Source organism: Berghia stephanieae, chromosome 3 (assembly GCF_034508935.2).
Source record: "Berghia stephanieae isolate SIO BIC M18660-M18661 chromosome 3, UCSD_Bste_1.3, whole genome shotgun sequence".
Classification (NCBI taxonomy): domain Eukaryota; kingdom Metazoa; phylum Mollusca; class Gastropoda; order Nudibranchia; family Aeolidiidae; genus Berghia; species Berghia stephanieae.
Genome location: NC_088362.1, coordinates 93,351,339 through 93,373,667, shown reverse-complemented (window position 1 = coordinate 93,373,667; position 22,329 = coordinate 93,351,339). Strand labels below are relative to the sequence as shown.

The 22,329-nt window shown below is 34.6% G+C and overlaps 1 protein-coding gene across 2 annotated transcripts in view; it reads right to left on the bottom strand.

Annotated features, from left to right (window-relative positions):
• Positions 1–14,623, bottom strand: part of LOC144968854 (DNA mismatch repair protein Msh2-like) — a 46,231-nt gene extending 31,608 nt beyond the window's left edge. Inside the window, exons 1-5 of one of the 2 annotated variants that reach the window (XM_078907606.1) lie at positions 14,439–14,623; positions 8,055–8,104; positions 4,944–4,979; positions 4,232–4,319; positions 3,260–3,402 (exon numbers count right to left, since the gene is read on the bottom strand). In XM_078907606.1, coding sequence (XP_078763732.1) covers positions 3,260–3,402; positions 4,232–4,319; positions 4,944–4,979; positions 8,055–8,104; positions 14,439–14,472 — 351 coding nt within the window. In that variant the 5' untranslated portion in view covers positions 14,473–14,623. Of the gene's footprint in view, positions 1–3,259; positions 3,403–4,231; positions 4,320–4,943; positions 4,980–8,054; positions 8,105–8,208; positions 8,478–14,438 lie in introns of those variants that run through there. The other variant, XM_078907607.1, reaches the window with a different exon arrangement.
• Between the last annotated feature and the right edge of the window lie 7,706 nt (positions 14,624–22,329).

The window sequence follows — 22,329 nt, the reverse complement described above, 5'->3', positions numbered from 1 at the left end:
ATCATTCACATTTGAGTCTTGTGGAGTAATGTAAGCAAAGAGATTACACAATGACACCATGTTGTTCATAGTTCTGCAACTATTAATACCCATCAACTAAGTGACCACATCCAAAATTACCTGATTTATTACAATACAAAAAACTGAACTGAGGAGTTAGTGAAACCAATTTCCATGGCATTTTAGAGATGATGATACAATACAGGATAGATTTAGAGCTCAGTGCCTGCCTCTCTTTTAAACCAAAAATGCTTAAGAAATAATCAAGGCAAAGAGGAAGAGGTCCGAAAAAAAAAAAAAAGTAAGCATATCTAATCAAAGCAACCCCAATACTTAATATTAAACATCAAAGAAGGACATCAAGATTAAGACATTCTATGATTAAAAAAAAAAACCCAAAAAACATAAATAAATAACATCTCTCAAAGAAAAACAAATATCCCACTGCCTCTCTAAAGTCTTTTCGCAATGGACTCCTTCCAAGGTCTGGGCAAAATCAAGTTGTGTCATTCTAGAACATAGAAATAAAAACACAAATATGGAGCAACGGTGAAAATCAGGATAAATTTAAGGTACAGTTATTAGATGTTGAACCTTGCAGTATTTCTTGTAAATGTACTGCAGTTATGATAAACAGATTGTGTTGTTGTCTTTGGGGTCAGTCGGTATGACGTGTCGCTGTGGTTTTTTGAACTCCTAATCCTACATTAAAAAGAAATCATGTTTCTCCAAACCTATTTGATAATCATAATGTTAAAGGCTTGGTGCGTTCTTATAACCAATATTTTTATTATTATTGTGTTTGTGTGAGGGGGAAGGGACAGTAAGTAATAATACAGTAACAGTTTCTTGCCAAATGAGTGATGGTTTTTCTTGAAATGACAATTTGACCACAAAAACGTTAGATATCATACGCACCAAAAGATTATTTTAGCTGGCCAAATCGCAGTCTGTTCAACCTGTATTTAAGCCAATAAAATGAGTGAAATTACTCTGCAAACTTTGAATACATTTTTTATTCAACGGGTTTATTTACTGTTTTTGATTATATAGTTATTATTATTATTACTTCTATTATTATCATCAATATTATTACTAATATTTCCATCATTTTTATTATATAATGCCAATGAGATTATCATCAATGAGGAGTTTTATGACCCGTGCGACGACCCATAATCACAGGCAGCGAATTTGTAGATAGCAATGATTACTATCTAAATTCCCCTATCTAAGAGTGTACCAACCCCATGTGGTGTCCGGGGTCCCTCAACTGAGAGGGTCAAGAATAGCCCAACGCCAAGCCAGCGTGTCGTAAAAGGCGACTAATGGTGTGTGATTTCCCTATCTTTGAGTCACCTGGTCCTCCAGGTTGGGGGTTGGCAAAGGGTTAACACCCCTTTCCGTTAAACTCAAACCGTTACAGAAACGCAGACAGACAAACCAAATCCTTTTTTTAGCTTGGGCGACCGAAGAGTTTCTGGAATTACAGAATTTATGAAGGACAACAGACAGCTGGACAATTACAGAAGACATTAGAAAGAAACTGGAGGCAGCAGAAATGTGGTTTCTTAGAAGGATGTTAAGAATCTCAAGGACAGAGAAGAAAACTAATGAAGAAGTATTAGAGCAAGCTGAAACCAAAAGGTTATTAATTCGTACAATAAGAAAAAGACAAATGCAATTTTTAGGACACCTAAATCAACATAAATGTATTGAACATCTTGCTCTCACAGGAAAGATAGAAGGTTAAAAAGAGTAAAGGTAGACGAAGAAAAACATATTTGAATAGTTTGAACAGCTGGGTGACAAAGAAAGAGAAGAGTAATATTAGTTTTCTGAGGTTATCTGATTAGAGATGAATGGCGTTCCATGATCACCGATGTCTTACACAGACTTGGTACTTGAAGAAGATTTATTTATTTATTATTTAATTATTTATTCATATTTTTTAAATTTTGTAACTTATATACATATTTATTTATTATTTAATTATTTTTTTATACCTTATATATATATTTATTTATTTATTATTTAATTATTTATTCATTATTTTTTGTGGTTTTTTTAAATATTAAGGTCAATATACCTATGTTTATTGTCATATTTAAAAGATGGAGATAAATCTAAACTGGCTAAGTGACGACAAACATTGGGTGTCTCTCATTCCTGAGGTTAAAAAAAAGAAAACAAAACAAACAAAAAAACAAAAAAAAAAAAAAAAACAGCACTAAGTAATTTCCATCAATTAAAAAAATTTAATTAGCAGGTCAAATCGTAACAGTTACGAATTTATTGCAGCAGTTGGCCACTATGTAGTGATGATGATGTGGTGGCAGTGGTTGTAGTTGAAGTGGTGGTGGTGGTTGTAGTAGTAGTGATAATGATGTGGTGGGGGTGGGGGTTATCCTGGAACAATTTGACCTCACCGGAATTTGACGGAAAATGCCTGTAACCCGGAATATTTTGCCCCAGAATGGATTTTTTTCTGGTGAAACTGGTTTTGGCATCACTGTTTAGTGATGTTGCTTAATATCCTCATCTCCCCCCTATCATCATCATCATCACGATCAAATAACAACATTATCATCATATTCATGTTCTTATATTAAACACCACTAGAATTTAGTCTCTAGATTAAGTTAGTCTGAATACTTATTTTGTTAGCCAACAAGAAAATATACAGATGTATTTACACATAAATTGTGCAAAAAGTTTTTATTAAAAATTCTTGAAAAAAACAAACATGTAGATTATTACTCTTATATTGTCCACTATGGGTAACACTAACAAAACTCATTTAATATAAATTTGAAATATTTTATTAGTTTGAAATATTTTTCGTGTTGATTTAAAAAAAGAAAAATATAGATTGTTCAAGGAGGAATAAAGTACACTCGCCATTTCTTGATATCACTGAAAATAATTGCGTTTTAAAGGTGAAAATGCGGTCGTTCTCTATCCATATAATATAGAAAAATATAGAAGTGTATAGTCAACAATTGCAGTGTAAAAGTAATGATTTTATGAAAATTGTCTTATTTCCTGGCTGACAATGAAACCCAAGCGGTGATTCTACCTGCAGGGATAATTTATAGCCATTCCTCATGTTCTGGACATCTATTATGACATGACACATGGTGGTCTCCCCGTCATTGACGGTGGGTCGAATGCATAAATTAAGTGTTGGGGGTGAGTGGAGAGAAAACTAAAGTGAAAGATTTCTAATGAAATATATGGCTGTGCAGTTAGACTTTACCTTGAAGGCTACAGTCCAATCATTTGACTTCCCACCTTTGTTGCGGTAAACTTCAATCCTATACTGCCTTATCAGGAGTAAATCTTTTGCCAAAGACTCAAAATTTCTTTGGCTAAGAACAACAGATTCCAACTTCCGTTTTTCTGGAAAATCATAAACAAAAGTGTTGTTATATATCCCTGAATGATTGTGTGATAATTTTAGGTTTTGAATAAAGAGAAAAACTTGCAATAATTGATGTAAATCATAGAGAACTGGTTACTTCCCTTTGTAGGACTATAGAATAAATTAATTTGGTTAGTAAGGTCATCTATAATCTTTACCAATGGAAGTGGTTATGATTTGCCTATGATAGGGTTTTGTTTGAGTCTTTGCATAAGAGAGAGACTTTTTTCTTCCAATTTAATGCTAACATTTAGGTATCCTAATATCTAAAAGAAAAAAAAAAAATAATAGTAAAAATTGACAGAAAACAGGAACAACTAAAAATGGTAGGTTCATAAATTTTAGGACCAAATTGTGTTTGATGTACGCAAACTTGACTTATATCTCACAAGGATGTGGCATGGCTGGCTAAAAGATTTGTTTTGCCTATCATAGAAATTTGATAATTCCACAAACTTTTTCGGACTTTTTTCTTTAAAAAAATAAAGTACATATGATTCAATGAATCCACTCTTTAAAGATACAGAAATGAAAAGCATGGAAAAAACAAAAAACAAAAAACAAAAAAACAAACACAAATAAAAAACAGCAAGCAAAAAGAAAAAAATCACCCACCACTCCTACATCCTCAAAAAAAAAAAAAAAGCCCAAACCCGAACAAAATGAACAAAATCAAAATGGCTAACACAAATCATTTTCCTGTTTATTTCATTTAATAACAAAATTTTTGTAAAAGCGCACAAATGTTACTTATTGTACCACCAGGTCTTACCCAATTATATGAGGTACAGGTTTTTCATTACTTACCCCCTCCAATGTATTTGATAACCCCTGTCGTCTTGAAGACATCCTTAGCTACAAATATAGCATCCTCTCCATGCACTGTGTAATAGTCCTAGAAAAATAGCAATTAAAAAATAATATATTTTCTTTCAATTATTGAGAAATATGAGAAATGAAGAAATGGAATAAAAAATATTTTTTTAAATGTATTCTAAAAAATATCATAATAAGAACTCGCCTACGTCCTTTTTGCCCATCTCAATATGACTGAAAGTAATAAGTTCAGGTTTGCCATAAAGTCAAGATATGAGAGACATTAAAAATAATCAAGCCAACATTTTCATTTCAAACCCTTCTCTATCTTTCAGTTTTAACGTAATTGTACAGAAAGCAAAAAGAGAGTTTTTATGATATTTTCTCTTTCCAAAATTATCAAAAGCTCCATACTATTTTTTGTCAGTTTTTACTGATTTATTTATCGAGTCATTTGTTATTGATTTTCATTGATTTTGATAATAAATAAATTTTCACACATGGAGCACCATGACTCAGTATATTTCTAATATCTTTGTGAAAATTCTTTCCCTTTCTAGAAAACGATAAAAATGAAAAAAATGTTTTTTTTTTTTTTTTAAGAAAAGAAAAAGAAAAGAAAGGAAAATATTTTGAAAAATGAAACATTAAATTTTTTTTCTTTTCTTCTAGATATCAGTATTAGCTCAAGAAAAATACTTACAGTTCTATCAAACACTCTAAGTGTGGTCCCAAGTTTCTGGGAGTAATGGAAGAAGAGACAACGAAAAGTGAATCGTAAAACTTAAGACAATACAAAATACTAACACTTCAGAACATTTCAATTACAGAAGACACATAACCTTTCCATTTATCAAATATTAAAATTAAAAAATAATGCTGAAAACTTATATAGCACTATAACTCCGAGACACCAGACTCTAAGTGCTTAAATTACAAATTACTTTGGCTGAAACATACTCATTTACACACACAAGCATACATACACACACACAACACAAACCAGACAGACCTATCTTGCTTCTCATACCATCTACTAAAGACGAAACAGATATGTTTTAAGCGAACGTTTAAAAATAGACAAAGATTCTTTTTTCACGAATGCTCTGTGGTAAGGCGTTCCAAACAGAGGGTCTGAAGTGAGAAAAGGATCTCATTCCAGCATTTTTTCCGAATTCGAGGGACAACTAGTTTTGTGGAATCACTGGCCGAACGTAAGAGGCAGGGTTTTGAAAATCTTTCAATTAGTTCCGAAAGGTAGGAAGGGGCAGTACCTTCAAGATAACGATAAACGATACACTAAAACACAAACTTTGAATTTAATCCTTTTCTCAACAGGCAGCCAATGCAGGTCATGAAGCAGAGGTCTGGCAGAATCGCACCAACGCTTCATGAATACTAGTCTGGCATCGCTGTTTTGGACAATCTGAAGCATGGGTGCAAGCAACTGGATCTCAAAAAGCCTGCAAGTCTACTTATGACCAGACATATAATCTGAAAAAGCCTGCAAGATTCACGGACTTACCTCGTCATTTGAAGTCTTGTTCTCAGCATCTAGTCTTCATAATAGTAGTCCACAATTGTTGTATGTTTAATCCAAAGGTTGTAATGCAGTAATTTGTTAAGTTTCTTGTCACAAGTTGCACAATTTTAAAATATACAAAAATAAACTAAAAAATTAACAAAAAAAAACCCCAAAAAATATTTTAAAAATCAATCAAATACAAATCGCAAAAACCGGCAACGTTTTTTTCGGTAATCCAATCGGCCGGCAGTAGCCGGCACTCTTGCACCCATGCTGAAGACGTCTCAGATTATATTGCGAAACGCCAAACAACAGAGCATTAGAATAATCCAATTTCGATAGTATGAGGGACACAACCAGGTGTTTGGCCACATCCTCAGATATGAACCGTCTAATGGAAGCAATCTTTTTTAGTTGGAAAAAAGAGAGATCTAACCAAATTATTAACCTGATGTTCCATCGACAGTCCATAGTCTAAGAATGTGCTAAGGTTTTTCACTTTGTCAACAATTTGAATGGATGCATCCCCCAGCTTCAAATCTGTTTCACTTTTCAACTTGCTGTTCCCAACATACAGTACCTCCGTCTTATCATCATTCAGTTTCAGTCTATTCTCATTCATCCATTTAACACTTTGGATACAATTCTGGCTGATACTTCTTGTAAATTTCTCGTATTGGAAACGCAGTACAATTGCGTATCATCAGCGTATTGGTGGTAAGACAGACCGAAACTTCTGATGATTTTAGACAGAGGGCCAATGTACAGAACAAAAAGAACAGGTTCAAGTACTGAACCCTGGGGAATCCCACAATCAAGAATGATTTATTCAAATCTATTTTCATCCACCATAATAATCTGTTTACGATTAAACAAACATGACATAAACCAGTCAAGCGCTGCACCAGACACACCATAAGTAATTTCAAGACGCTTGAGGAGAAGATTGTGATCAATAGTATCAAAAGCAGACGATAGGTCAAGCAAATTCAGCAAAGAACATGAACCATTGTCTATAACAAAGAGGAGATCATTAACAACCCTAACAAGTGCGGTTTCCGTTGAATAATGTTGCCTATAAGCCAACTGAAATTTTTCTTCAAGACAATTATTTTTAAGATGAGACAGTAATTGTTTCAAAACAAGCTTTTCTAAGATTTCAGTGAGAAAAGGAAGATTAGAGACAGGGCGATAGTTTTTTAAGTTCTCTTTATCTAGATCCGGTTTTTTCAAAAGGAGTTTGACATGAGCAACTTTGTAAATGTCTGGTACAGCACCTGACTGCAGCGAATTATTAACAATACATATAAATGGTGTTAAAATTACATCAATGCACTTTTTTAATATGGCAGTATTTACGGGGTCTAAATCGCAACTTTTAGTTGGAGACGACATAATGCAAGTAATGTAAGTCAGCTTCAGGGATCTTTGAAAAATTTGTTAATGAATCACCATGAAACTTGTCAAATGTTGTTTGGATCGATTCAGATGAGAGTTCTTTCCTCATGGTATCCGTTTTTTCTTTAAAATATTGACCAAAGCGAGTTGGTAGATCTGTACGATCGATTAAAGATACCAAAAATAAAAATATTCTTCATTGATTTTGATGCTGAAGGTTTCCATGTCATTGTTTTGGAACGACTACTGCGCTGACTTTTGAAAATGGACCGATATTCATTCATCCTTATACAGTCGTCTCTCTCTAATCTGGATGTCTCCATTATCTGGACAGGTTGCCAGGACACATTTTTTATTCTTTATTTGTACACATTTGGGACTGATTCAACTTTCGGGACAAAATGCTGGGAATGGGGGTGTTCATATTGGAGAGATGTGACAGTACTTTAAAATTAAATTCATAATGTCAATTTAGCATTGCCAATGGCTACCTCAGAAACCCTCTTATTTAACTAATCATAACGTGAACATGGAAGTTAAAAGGAGGCTTTCTTCTTATTCTAGTTTCTATTAGACATATATATTATATATATATATATATATATATATATATATATATATATATATATATATATATATATATATATATATATATATATATATATGGTCCTTTTTATATTTTGTCATAAAATTTCTTCTAAATAAATGTGACAAGTTACACTTTCGTTAAAGTAAATTTCCCATAAAACCTATCCTATTTCCTTCTATTGGCAGGGACAATGTTCTATGTAAATGTTTTTCTGTAAAAGTTTATACTGTCTAATAGAAACTAGAATAAGAATAAAGCCTTTATATATAACTTATATTTCACTGATCTGATTTAATTATTACCTCAGGAAGCTTTGAGAAAAATGAAAGAAAACCTTGCTCTTGAGCATTATCTGAAATGGGCATTAAAGTTAAAATATTTCTAAAAAACAATCCAGACAATTGAGCAATATTCATTTAAAAAAACACACAGTAACACATCAAATCCACTCATTACCTATTCATCCATCTCATACAGAGACTCCATACCAACACCAGAGGAAGAAACAATAATAGTTGATGAAGTCATTATAAGGCCCATAGACCCGGAGTCCTTCTAAAGTCTCTGTGACAGTCACAAATGCCTGCAATCCTTTGGATGGGAAGGTAGTCTTTTAAACTACTTTCTACAGATGTAGGCTGGGTTGCCAGGGGGGGGTTAGAAAAATCTTGACAGCAAAGATGACCGATATAGATTCCTTTGCTTTTGAGGCAGCTTTTCTACCACTGAGTGATTGGCAACTCCAAGGCAGAAAAGTCAAGATATGAAGAGTACAAGGAAAAAACCCACCGATGTCCACTTTTCCAAACCTCTGTGACTGCACATCCTTGATTGATCTCAGGGGTCCAAACTTTTCCTCCATACATAGAACAGTGGAAAAATTGCAACCATTAAAAAGTTATGGTTTTAGTGTTCTTGCTTTTCTATTTATAGAGGGAACCTCACACGCCAGACATCACTCAAGGGGGGCAATCAAAAAAGAAATTACAAAAAATGGACATCTGTGGGTTTCCCCTGTATTCTTCATATGCATTGCGTGATGTTGCTATGGTTATTATATATATAGAAGACATGTACATATTTCTACATTATATGATGATAATTATTATTATTTTTGTTAAAGCTCAAATCAAAAACTAAACCTCATAGTTTAACTCAAGCTATCTTTTGAAAAGTCATTGTAGTATAGAAATAATAATAATACTAAGAATATTGGCTATCATTATTCATTGCAAAGAATAATTGTAATACTAAATGAGAAGTAGAGGAGACAAGAACTTCCTATAAATCTCTTGGCTAGCATAATGATTCAACATTGGATGGAGGAATATTAAAAGCCTGATACTCAGTCTTGTTGTTAGATTTCTTTTGGTATTGATCTAATATATATGGCTGGCATTAGCTGTCGCTCCATTAAAGCGATATCTCGTGTTACCTGCTAGGTCGTGCTAGGTATTGCTCAGAAAATTTTGCATTGATTGCATTGACTTTTATAAGTTTACTGTTGTGACAACAATGCCTATTTATCATAATAATGATAAAACATGGTTACAGTATACTGATGAAACTGATAATAATAATGATAAATTAATGAAAGAAAAAAATGAGAAGAAAATAAAAGAAAAATAGTAAAGAAGAACAACAAATCAATAAAAATGCTTTTAAAAAATTAAGTAAATTTTAAAAAATAATACTAGTAAAAAAACATAAATAGAAGTAAAAAAAATTAATTTTGAAAAAGAAAAAGTTGTCCCTGTTGGGATTTGAACCCAGGACCTTCCAATCAAAAGTCAAACCCTAGGACGCTTTATACACCTTTCAGTTCGTCAACGACAAAATGCCGACGGAGAACCAAAACAATGGTTGTATTAGGAAATTTTAAACTTTCATAATCATTCAAGGTTTGTTCTAGAATTTTTAAAATGCTACACATTTACAATAAAATTGAGAAATTGAATAAATAAACCCCTGACAAAAGATTCCCAGTGAAAATACTACTTAAAAGAGGTGCTACCTTGAGGACTTTACGGAATTTCTTTAACTTTTTGCATTTGCAATTTTACTTACTTTTGTACTCTGTGAAATTTTAGATATGTTTTTCAACCACACCCCGCCTGGGTAAATATATATATGTATCTAACAGGGTAGTCTGATTCCAGCCTATAGACAGGTGCCGATTAGTCATTGGAAAAGAGGAGCGTTTGTTTGGATTCAAATTTGAATAACATAATATCATATAATAATCACTGTTGCATTATTTTTCACAGTATCTGAACGGTTCTGGTATCATTTTAAAGAGCAGACATCAAGCTTTCTATTAATGTGATTGAAATCAATGTGGACACATTATGTCAAAAATCATAATTTAATAAAAATTATGTCATTTTAAAACGTAATTATTTTCAAAATTTAGATTGCAAAAAAATAGAAAGAAGGCATCTATATAAACATAATTCATTTATAATTTATGTCTATGCCAAATTTCATCAAGATTGAAGGCAGCGCAGTATGTTTTATTTCGACTGCCAATAGTGATCAACCCTCTTTTCTCCATGCTAAAGTCCCGTTTCAATCAGTAGTCAGCTTATGAGAGGCGGTCCAGTCAAAGATTTTGAGCTTTTTGCAAGTGAATAGTAAAATCCTAACTTTGGAACCATTTAATCTAGATCTGAAAGTTAGGTATCATATTAAATGGTTTGGGAGGCCTTCCGAAAGCTCCTACATCCCCAGTATTTTTTTTTTTTTTATACTGTTCTAGTAGAGGGTTTGGGAGGGGGGAAACTTTTTTTTTTTTTTCTTAAAGTCTCCCCCCTCCCAAACCCCCTATTAGAACATTATAAAACAAGTTTCCCCCCTCCCAAAAGCCATACTACTACTTGTAAATAATGTAAATACACCATCTTTAACCAATGTTGTTACATTTATGTATACTAATGCAGACTCTCTCAGAAACAAGTTTTCAGAGTTTCAAATTAGAGTCAGGGAGAGTAGACCAAAAATTATAGGAGTAACGGAAGTGAAAGCTAAGAATCCAAAATCGAGGTTGAGAGCAGGAGAGTTTTATATGGAATGTTGTGAAGACTATGCCATGTTTCCTGTGAACATTGAAAATGATGTTGGAAGAGGTATGGTATTGTATGTTCATAATTCATTAAAGACTACAGAAATTAAAATGAACTCAAATTTCGAGGAAAACATATTCGTTAGGATCAACACGGAAAACCATGAATCATTACTTGTGGGGCTAATCTATCGATCAGGCAGTGGCACAGACATTAACAATACTAATCTTTTAAACCTTTTGAACGAAGCTGGATGTATGAATTATACACATTACATTATTATGGGGGACTTCCAACTATCCTGATATCGACTGGGATACAATGAATGCACGGGAAAGTTCAGATGAATATAGGTTTTTAAATTGCATACGGGACAACTATTTCTTCCAAGTCATCAACGAGCAGACACGCTGGAGAGGAACAAATAGACCGAGCATCCTGGACTCGAGACCAGGATCATTTTAACGAGTGTGACATTGACTATCAAAGCCCAATTTGAAAAAGTGACCACTGTGTGCTGATATTCAACTACTTGATATATTCAATTCAAAATGGTAAATCCAAAAAAAGACTATGTTACAATAAAGCTAATTATGATGCAATAAAGAAAGAATTGAGTACCTTTGACTGGGAAACATATCTAGGCCCAAATGAAACCGACATTGATGACACTTGGAGAAAGTTTTGTGAAAAAATCTACAGCATCGAGCGTAGGCACGTACCTACGGCAAAACAAAAGAAAGGGGCAAACAAATCACAAATACCTTTGAGTTAGGATGTAATCAAGAAAATTAAAGAGAAAAACTCTTTATCTCGAAAAATGTTGAGCAATAAGAACAAAAATATCAAAGACCGGTACAAGAAAGTAAGAAATCAAGTGACAAAGGTCACCACAAGAGCAAGAAAAGAGTATGAAAAGAACATATCCAAGGAGGCAAAATCCAACCCCAAGCGAATATGGCAGTACATTAACTCAAAAAGCAAAACACGGCAAGGAATAAGAGAATTGTGTACAAATTCCAATGATCCAAAGTCAGAGAGGACAAACTCAGACGAAGAAAAGGCAAACATTCTAGCAGAATTTTTCAATAGTGTCTTCACTGTGGAGCCCGAAGGGGAAGTTCCAAACTTACCAAATAAAAAAATTGAAATTGATCGGCAAAAAATTACCATCAATGAAGAGGAAATAAGGAGACTCCTCAATAACCTGAAAGTCGACAAAACTCCACGACAGGACAATATTCACCCTAGATTATTAAGGAACTTTCCCATGAGTTTTCAAGGCCCCTGCTGATAATATTCACAAAATCTATAGAACAAAGAAGAGTCCCAAATGACTGGAAGAAAGCAAGAATTAGTGCAATATTTAAAAAAGGAACTAAGACACTAGCAGGGAATAATAGACCAGCCTCACATCGATTATCTGCAAAATACTGGAAAAAATTGTGAGAGACCATATGATTACTCACTTAGATAACAACAACCTCTTCACATCAAAACAACAAGGATTCATGTCTGGAAGATCAACAACATTGCAACTATTACGAGTCATGGATGAATGGACTGATGCATTAGACCAAGGAGCATCTATATACTGCATCTATATGGATTATCAAAAGGCATTTGACACCGTGCCGCACCAAAGACTAATAAGCAAGTTAATTACATATAGTGTTGGACCAGAAATGATAGAATGGATAGAGAAGTATTTGAAGGGAAGGAAACAGCAAGTAACGATAAATGATGCATGCTCTGAGTGGAAAGAGGTGACCTCCGGAATACCGCAGGGATCAGTTTTGGGTCCTCTGCTTTTCGTAATTTTCATCAATGATCTACCAGATACCGCAGACTCTTATGTATATATATTTGCAGATGATACAAAAATATTAAATATCATACAAACAGCAGATCATATGCACACATTGCAAGAGGATCTAGGCAAACTCGCATCGTGGAGTGATAGGTGGTTGCTAAGATTTCACACTGATAAGTGCAAACATATGCACATTGGAAACCTAAATCCAGATGAAAGCTTCAGATATAATCTAATGGGAAATGAACTTGAGTTGGTGGCTGAAGAAAAAGATATTGGAGTTATCATCGATAATGATCTAAGCTTTGAAAAGCACATCAACGAGAAAGTGAAAAAGGCAACTGCAATGTTTGCAACAATTCGCCGAATACTTCAATACCTAAATGAAGATACTTTCATTCCACTGTACAAAGACTAGTGCGAACACACTTGGTATATGCCAGCTCAGTCTGGGCACCATTCAAAAGTAAACACGTTGAGCTTATAGAAGCGTCCAAAGAAGAGCTACCAAGCAGCTCCCGAGTATGAAAGGGATGACATACGAAGAGAGATTAAGAAAACTGAAACTACCAACACTAAGTTATAGAAGAATAAGAGGTGACATGATTGAAGGGTACAAAATGTTAAATGGAAAATATGACCAAAAAGCTGGTAATCTACTTAAACTCTGGCCCGAGCACTCCCTGAGGACAGGAACAAGGGGCACTTCTAAGAAACTTTTCACACAAAGGGCCAGACTAGATGTGCGCAAGCATAGTTTTGGTGTTAGAGTGGTTTAAGCGTGGAACAGTCTAGCAGAGAAAGTTGTCAGTGCTGATTCACTTAACTTATTCAAGAACAGACTGGATAGCTACTGGAAAAACTAAGAAATCTTCCATGATTACAAGGCTAGCATCACATTCTGTCTTCACGATAATCTGCAACCGGAAGAAACAAAGTTGACACCTGAGTCCAGTGAAGAGGATCATTGAGAACCTGTGCTGGAAATCATCTCTAAGTGTAAGTGTTATCTCTCTAAGTGTTGAACATTACCATATATATATATTATATATATTAAAAAAAAAGAATACTGGGGACGTAGGAGTAGTAGCTTTCGGAAGTTTTCCCAATGGTTTTTAAAGGCCTATCTGTCTATATAAAAAATAACTATTAATTTTTAATTTTGAAAAAAATAAAAATAGATAGACTCTACCTAATCTTACACAAATTGGTGTATCCTAATGATTCATATTCATGTCATATTACCATTCCAATAGTAATGGCAATTAATGGTGAAAGATGGTGTATTTACATTATTTACAAGTAGTAGTATGGGTTTTGGGAGGGGGGAATCTTGAATTAAAAGAATACTGGGGATGTAGGAGTAGTTGCTTTCGGAAGTTCTCCCAATGGTTTTTAAAGGCCTATCTGTCTATATAAAAAATAACTATTAATTTTTATCTTTGAAAAAAATAAAAATAGATAGACTCTACCTAATCTTACACAAATTGGTGTATCCTAATGATTCATATTCATGTCATACTCAACTCTTTACCCTTACCATTCCAATGGTAATGGCAATTAATGGGTGTATGACATTCAATGTGACTAAAATTTATAAAGTTATTGGCTATTCAGTCCTTTGTACAAACGTGTCCTTTTAGTCCTTCAAGATGAAGTAGCAATCCCAGTGACTGTTTTACCAACTATCTAATCATTGTCTTCTTATTCACGACTTAAGACTTAGTAGACTCTGAGACTTCAAGAAGATAGTTTTATTTTCATGTTGGAATTTAAGCAGTTAAAAGACTAAGAGTTCACATTGATCATACCAAGTTTCAACTCTGCTTTGGGCAATAAAGCCATTTTAAAAAATCGTGCGATAAGCAATCTTTCCCTTTATAATATTTCTTCAATGACTGTTAAATCCTGGGTTGAAAATTAGGCTTGATTGACCCGCTGGGCCACTAGGTACCAATGTGATGATGGCGCGAAGATTTGTAACATTTTTAGAGTTGCTTCCCTTATTTAAACAAATCATTAGCAACGGTTGAGTGTTAACTTGAGGCAGCAACTTAACGATCGACCCGATCTGCAAATTCCGTGCCGCACTCGTGTAACATCGCAAACTCACCCGCAAGCATTGTCACAACGCATCGCTCAACTAAATTCTCTGCAATTTGGGTCGTTACCACAACGAGTACATGTTTGTACGCGACTCAGGATATGTTGTTCACAGTTGACAAAAAAAATCCGTCACCAGGGGCCACTCATATAAACTTCTGAAACCCAAAGTTAAAACCACCCTTCGACAGAACTTATTTACACAGAGAGTTATTGAACGTAACGTTGGAACGCATTGCCAGCAAATGTCGTTGAAGCGCCGAGCGTCAATGCTTTCAAGAATAGATTAGATGCTGTGATGGAAAGTTATATAGTGTAGAAGTGCCTCCCACCCAAAATAGCTATGATCAAAAGATCAGTAGAGAAAGTGTAGTTTAGGCTAGCCCCTGATCACAAGATCATGTAGGGAAATGCATTAGATCAGTTGTGAACAAGACATTCAGTGACTGGAAAGACTCGGCGACAGGCCAGTGCCTAATTCAAGCGACGTCGATACTTTCTATTCTATTCTATTCTATGTTGGACAGGCGGCAAGTCCCCACTGATGCAATAGCGAACAAGCGTGCTGTTAAGCAAGTTCTCGACCGAAGTCGATTGGCTGCCACCAATATCTCAACTTGCTGGTGGAAAAGCCTGACAACTTCTTCCCCAGTTTCGAGGATTCGATATCCCTGCCCCCCCCCCCCCCCCCTCGAGGGAATGAATTCGTCCAAACCGACTTCTATCTCGTACAGCTCGAAACGGGGGCACCGTCCATTATGCGCATGTGAGGGGTATCCAAATTTCCTCTCTCTTTGATCTTATTAAGCCAGTTGTGTGTAATCGTCTCCCACCGAACATCAGCGGGCTGGATTGATGCCATTACCGGGCCCATTATCTAGGCCAGCGTTCCCGACATGTGCGTGGACTTGCGAAGTTTAACATCTACTTTCTTAATGGCCTTATTTCTACCCCACACTTAAGCGCAAAACTCCGCGGCGGAATAGCATAGTGCCAGTGCGAAGCTCTCAGGAGTGTTTGGTTAGATCCCCAAGTTGATCCCGCCAGCTTCCTCAGAAGACTGTAGCAATTCTCCATCTTCTGGGAAACTACTTCGAGATGCACCCGATAGGTAAGGCTGCGGTCCAGTGTCACCCCCAGATATTTTGGATGCTGCTCATATGGGAGAAGTTGGTCCCCGACGAGGACGTTCAATTTACGGGTTTCTCAGCCACTGCATAGGTGAAATGCAGTGGCCACGGTTTTCGAAGTGTTCATCTTCAGATACCACTTGTCGAAGTTGGCTTTGAGTCTGGTGACGTCCTCGCTGAGTACGCTTTCGAGACGGGTCCACCCATTACTTTGAGTAACGAGTGCGCGTATCCCAGTCTCAGGGAGGAAGTGTGCGGCATGTCACTTATATAGACATAAAACAACATTGGTGACAGATCCCTGAAGGAGCCCACTCTTAAGTGTGAGGCGACGAGCACTTATTTGCAGGTCTGATAACTCGATTCATTTTGGGCACATTGTTGTAATGGAAATTTAAAAAAATGATGCAAAATATTATCCATTACAACCATGTTAAACAAGGCCCGTAATTGCATTCGGATGCCAGCCCTGCATATATGTACCAATGTGAGGCCATTGATAATGAGGCTCATCTTGTTACGCACTTGGTGTTTCGCAATTTACAATTATGATGATAACGAAATGATAGGGATGAGTGTGGTGAGTCTGCTGCTCTGATGATGATGATGATGATGATGATGATGATGATGATGATGATGATGATGATGATGATGATCATGATGATGATGATATAATAATAATAATAATAATAATAATAATAATAATAATAATAATAATAATAATAATAATAATAATAATAATAATAATAATAATAAATCTTAAACGTTTTGGCGACAGATCATTCAGTAAAGTAGGTCCCATCACTTGGAATTCACTCCCACTGTCAGTCAGACTTGAAAGCAGCGTTGATAAATTAAAAAATAAACTGAAAACCTATCTCTTTGGGAAGCATTTAAATTAGATTAAGCCAGGAATTATTGCAAAGTGCATACGTATGTGCGTACGTGTGTATATGTATGTGAGTGTGTGTGCACTCGTGTATACATCTAGTTAATTGTGTGTGTGTGTGTGTGTGTATATATTATATGTTATATGCATGTATGTATATTTAGTGTGTACGTGTATACGATGTGTTTGTGTGTGTATGATTGCGTGTATTGTATATATACACGTTTGGGTTTGTGTGCGTGAGAGTAATATATTTATGTACAGTGTGTATATGGATGTGTGTGTGTGTGTGTGTGTGTGTGTGTGTGTGTGTGTAATTGGATGCGTGTGCTTTTCGTAAAGGCAATGGCTGCAAACAACACTTTTGTGTTTAATTGAAGATTGGAAAGATGCATTAGACAATAACAAATATGTCGCTGCAATCCTAATGGACCTTTCGAAGGCTTTTGACTGCTTGCCTCACAACATTCTTATTGCTAAACTAGCTGCCTATGGGCTAGAAAAAAAAAGCTCTTTATTTAATTGAAAATTACTTGAGCAGAAGAAGACAACAAATAAAATTAGAGGATGCTGTGAGCGAGTGGGCAGGCATTAAAAAAGGCGTCCACAGGGATCAATTCTTGGACCATTACAATTAAAAATTTTTTATAAATGATATATTTTACTTTATCCGAGAGGGAAAATTATATAATTAAGCTGACGATAATACCCTGTCATATGCTCATTCAAATTTTGATATGCTTTTAAAAACTATTGAAAATGAAAGCGAAATTCTTATCAAGAGGTTCGAAATAAATTGTATGCAAGCAAACCCGGACAAATTCCAGGCAATTGCAGTAGGTAAAAAAGCACACACAAAGAAACCCACGTTCAATATTGGAACTGCAAGTACTACATGTGAAGGAGTTGTAAAATTACTAGGGATCGACATAGACTACAAACTAAAATTTGATTTACACATTAAAACCATCTGCCGTAAAGCCTCTCAGCAATTAAATGTCTTAAAAAGGCTTGGAAAATACCTTTCAAAATTGAACAAGTTAACAATATTTCACTCTTTTGTATTGTCAAATTTCAAATTATGTCCACTAGCTTGGCATTTCTATTCTAAAACTAATTGTGATAAACTTGAAAAGATACAAGAAAGAGCACTGCGTTTTATTTATGAAGATGACAAAAAATCCTACAACTTTCAAAGGCCAAAGTCCCCTCCCTTCCCTACAAATAAGACGAATGAGAACAATTGCTTTGGAAACGTTTAAAATTTTATACAAAATTGCTCCTCCTTGTCTATCTGATATGGTCATTTTGAAAAATAACAGATACAATTTTAGATATTCAAACCTCCTTGATTTCCAAGGGTCAGAACAACGTCTTATGGCAAAAGATCTTTCAGATATTCTGCTGCTGTGCTTTGGAATGAACTTCCCGAGCACATCAGGAAAATTTCAAATTTTAATGTTTTCAAAAAAATCCTCTCGTGGAATGGCCAGCCATGCAAATGTAATATTTGTAATTAATCTAACCGTACACACACACACACACACACACACACACACTATATATATATATATATATATATATATATATATATATATATATATATAATATTATGTTACTTTTCTTTGTGTGTCATGATTGGAATCTTGATGAGGGAATGTTTTTAAGGGAAAATGTATTACTATGTGTTTTTATGCACTATGTGTTAAAACCTATGTCGGTCAAAGGCTTCTACTATTAGCCTGACTATATCATCTATGAAACATTTTTAAACTGCCGACAATAAATAAATATTTGAATTGAATTGAATTGAATTGAATTGAATTGTGTGAGCTTTTGTTCGTATGTCCCAATCTGCAGTGTGTAATGTTTTTTACTGATGGTCAATGTGATGCGCTTCGAAGCTTCTTCGGCATAAGCGCTATATAAGTGTAGCTACATTTATTATTATTATTATTATTATTATTATTATTATTATTATTATTATTATTATTATTATTATTATTATTATTATTATTATTACTGGTGGAGACTCGCAATATTTGTGGCAAAATAAAGGCTATTAGGAACATGCGGCCATCTATTATACTTATTATACTACGTACATGTACTGTATTATATTTTTAGAATTTCCGGTATTTCTGTTCTCGATGATAAAACTTTTAACACTGGCTTTCTGGATCAGTTTTGATCCCCAACCCTATTTTTTTTTGAAAAGAATATATTAGAAAGATTATCACTACTTGATAATTTCAAGAGAGATTTATAATTACGTCATCGTTCGTTGTTTCTTTTTTTGTTTTTTGTTTTTTTTTCTTCTTTGTTGCGGATGAGATTATTATTACTTCATAGTTTCAAGAGAGATTAAAATCACGTCATCAAAGTTTGTCGTGGATATGTTGGGATTGCGTAGAATAAATTATATTCGCAATGAAAGTCAAGCGTCAAAAAGGACTGTAGCAATTTTTGTCTCGTATTAATTTGAGTCAACTGGATGATAGAATTAGCCTGAAATAAAAAGGGTTACAAGGTAGTCGTACTCGTATATCAGTCAGTAAAAATAGTTTTATAATCTTTTAGATTCGCCAATAATTCTGGGCTCGATGAAATAAATTTTACATTGGCTGTTCTGAACAATATTGATCCCCAACTCTATTTTTTAAAATGATAGATTATTATCATCATCATCATCATCATCATCATCATCATCATCATCATCATCATCATCATCATCATCATCATCATCATCATCATTGTTATTACCACCCACAATTTTAATTCTCTACTGCCTTCTGGTACTTCTCAACTATTTTAATATCTTTTTGATATTCGCATAAGTAGGTACCTGCTCCATTAATTTTCTTAATTAAAAAGCTAGTTCGCCAATAACATTTTGGGGTGTTTGTGTTGACCTCAAGAAGTTGCAAGAGGTGGTCGGGGGGGGGGGGGGGGGGGGGCAGGATACACACTGCGATTGGAATCACTTTTTAATGTTATTGGAGCAGGGATGGCGTCGATAAGATTGTAGAGCCTCTCTTTCTCTCAGCCAAGCTTAGGTTTCGAGTTCAACCATGGACATGTCTATGGGTTCAACCGACATCACTGTCAAAAGTTTTTATTCTGTCTTCTGGGACTCCTCTTTTTATTTCTTGCTTTTAAGCAAGACAAACCGTGCTTTACTCCTTGCCTATGAATGTTTGTATTGATTATGCCCCTTGTGTAATAACATTTCATCACCGGAGCAACATATAATCCCCCCCCCCCCCTCTCCACCCCAACTCCCCCACCCCCCAAATAAAAAACAAACAAACAAACAAATAACAAACCAAAATACCAAAAAACCTGAGCTTTTATATAGCGCAATATCCATTAAACCTGCTCAGAGCGCTTTACAAAGTGTTCCTGACCAACGGCAACACGAGACATGACATTAGGCGATATTACATTTTTTTTTTTCGACGGAGTTAACGCTGTTAACGGCCAGGTACTCTTTTTACACATGAATACGGTGAAAGCATGTGTGTAAAGAGCCTTTTCCAAGGACTCAACTATAACCACGACCTTCTGGTCCGAAAGCGAGTGTCATACCACAAGACCACATAGCCGCACAACCAATCAATCAATCAATCAATCAACCAACCAATCAACCAATCAAGCTCTCTCTCTCTATCTCTCTCTCTTTATCTCTCTCTCTCTCTCTCTCTATCTCTCTCTCTTTATCTCTCTCTCTCTCTCTCTCTCTCTCTCTCTCTCTCTCTCTCTCTCTTCACTGTCGGCACTAACTGATTGACAAACCAACGCATAGGCGAAATCACATTCTTGACTGGCTTGTCACAAACGACAGATCCTCTTCTTTCAGCTTTCCCCGCATTTTGCAGGGTTGCCATAATGAATGCCACATCTCCACGCATCTCGGCTCAATAAAATCCTCTTCCTCCAGGCCCAGTTCTTTCATTTCGTTCGTTGTGGGCTGTGGCACAAGAGATGCATTTTTTTCAACAAACGTATAGCGCATTGAGCTTTATATAATTTTGAAAATTCCCTATACAAATGCCATCTATTAAAATAATAATAATAATAATAATAATAATAATAATAATAATAATGATAATAATGATAATATATAATAATAATAATAATAATAATAATAATAATAATAATAATAATAATAATAATAATAATAATTTATAATAATAACAATAATAATAATAATAATGATAATAATAATAATAATAATAATAATAATAATAATAATAATAATAATAATAATAATAATAATAATAATAATAATAATAATAATAATGATGATGATGATGATGATGATGATGATGATGATGTGATGATGATAATAAATAATAATAATAACAATAATAATAATAATAATAATAATAATAATAATAATAATAATAATAATAATAATAATAATATAATAATAATAATAATAATTATTATTATTATTATTATTATTATTATTATTATTATTATTATTATTATTATTATTATTATTATTATTATTGGTCTTAGCTTTTCTAAGACCAATTGTTCTTCTTTCAACACTTAGAAAACTGCTCAGCGTATTAACACTCAACAGAATAAGATCAAAGGTGGAGGAATACCTGTCTCCGACACAGAGCGGATTCAGAAAAGATAGGAGTACCAGTGACATTATATGGGCTCATATGTGGTTGAAAGCCATAACTGAAAAATACAAAGAGTTCACTATATTGGGCATTAACATGAGCTCTGCCTTTGATACAATCTGCAGAACAAAACTTTTGAAGGTACTTAATTCATTTCTCGAAAAAGATCATATCCGACTAATAAGATCACTGCTAGCAAACACTACACTTACGTTTACACCTGGTGCGGAAACAGTTTCACTTTTAACATCGCTGGGAACTCCCAAAGGAGACAGTCTGAGCCCAATCCTTTTTGCCGTATATTTGGAAGCAGCACTAAAAGAATTAAGACAAAAACTCCCGATTCCTCAAATCCCTACCCGCGAACTGATTTACGCAGACGATGTTGATATCATATTTGATACAGCAGACCTAGCGAAGCAGCACATACCAATAATATCAAATACTCTGCAACATTGGAATCTAAAGGTCAACGAATCCAAAACAGAAATTACAGTGGTTAGCAAGAAAGAGGCGGAATGGAAAAGTGTAAGAAAACTCGGAAACTTGATTAATGAAAATGAAGACATCAAACGGAGAAAAATGCTAGCTCAAACTGCATTAAGAGAAGTACACAACTTTTGGAACAGGACAAACATCATTAATGAAAATAAAAGAATACGCCTTTACGAAGCGCTAGTGCTGCCAATCCTTATAGACAACTGTGGTAGGTGGGGTCTCACGAAAAAGAATTTGGACACCCTGGACTCCCTTCATCGCAAACAATTGAGACGAGTTATTGGGGTACATTGGCCAGACAAAATCAGTAATGAGGATGTATATGACAGATGCAGAGTACAACCAGTCAGTACGCTTATAAAGAAACAAAGATGGAAACTGTTCGGACACGTGCTCCGGCGAGATGAAATTATTCCAGCACAAACCTCAATGGATGATTACT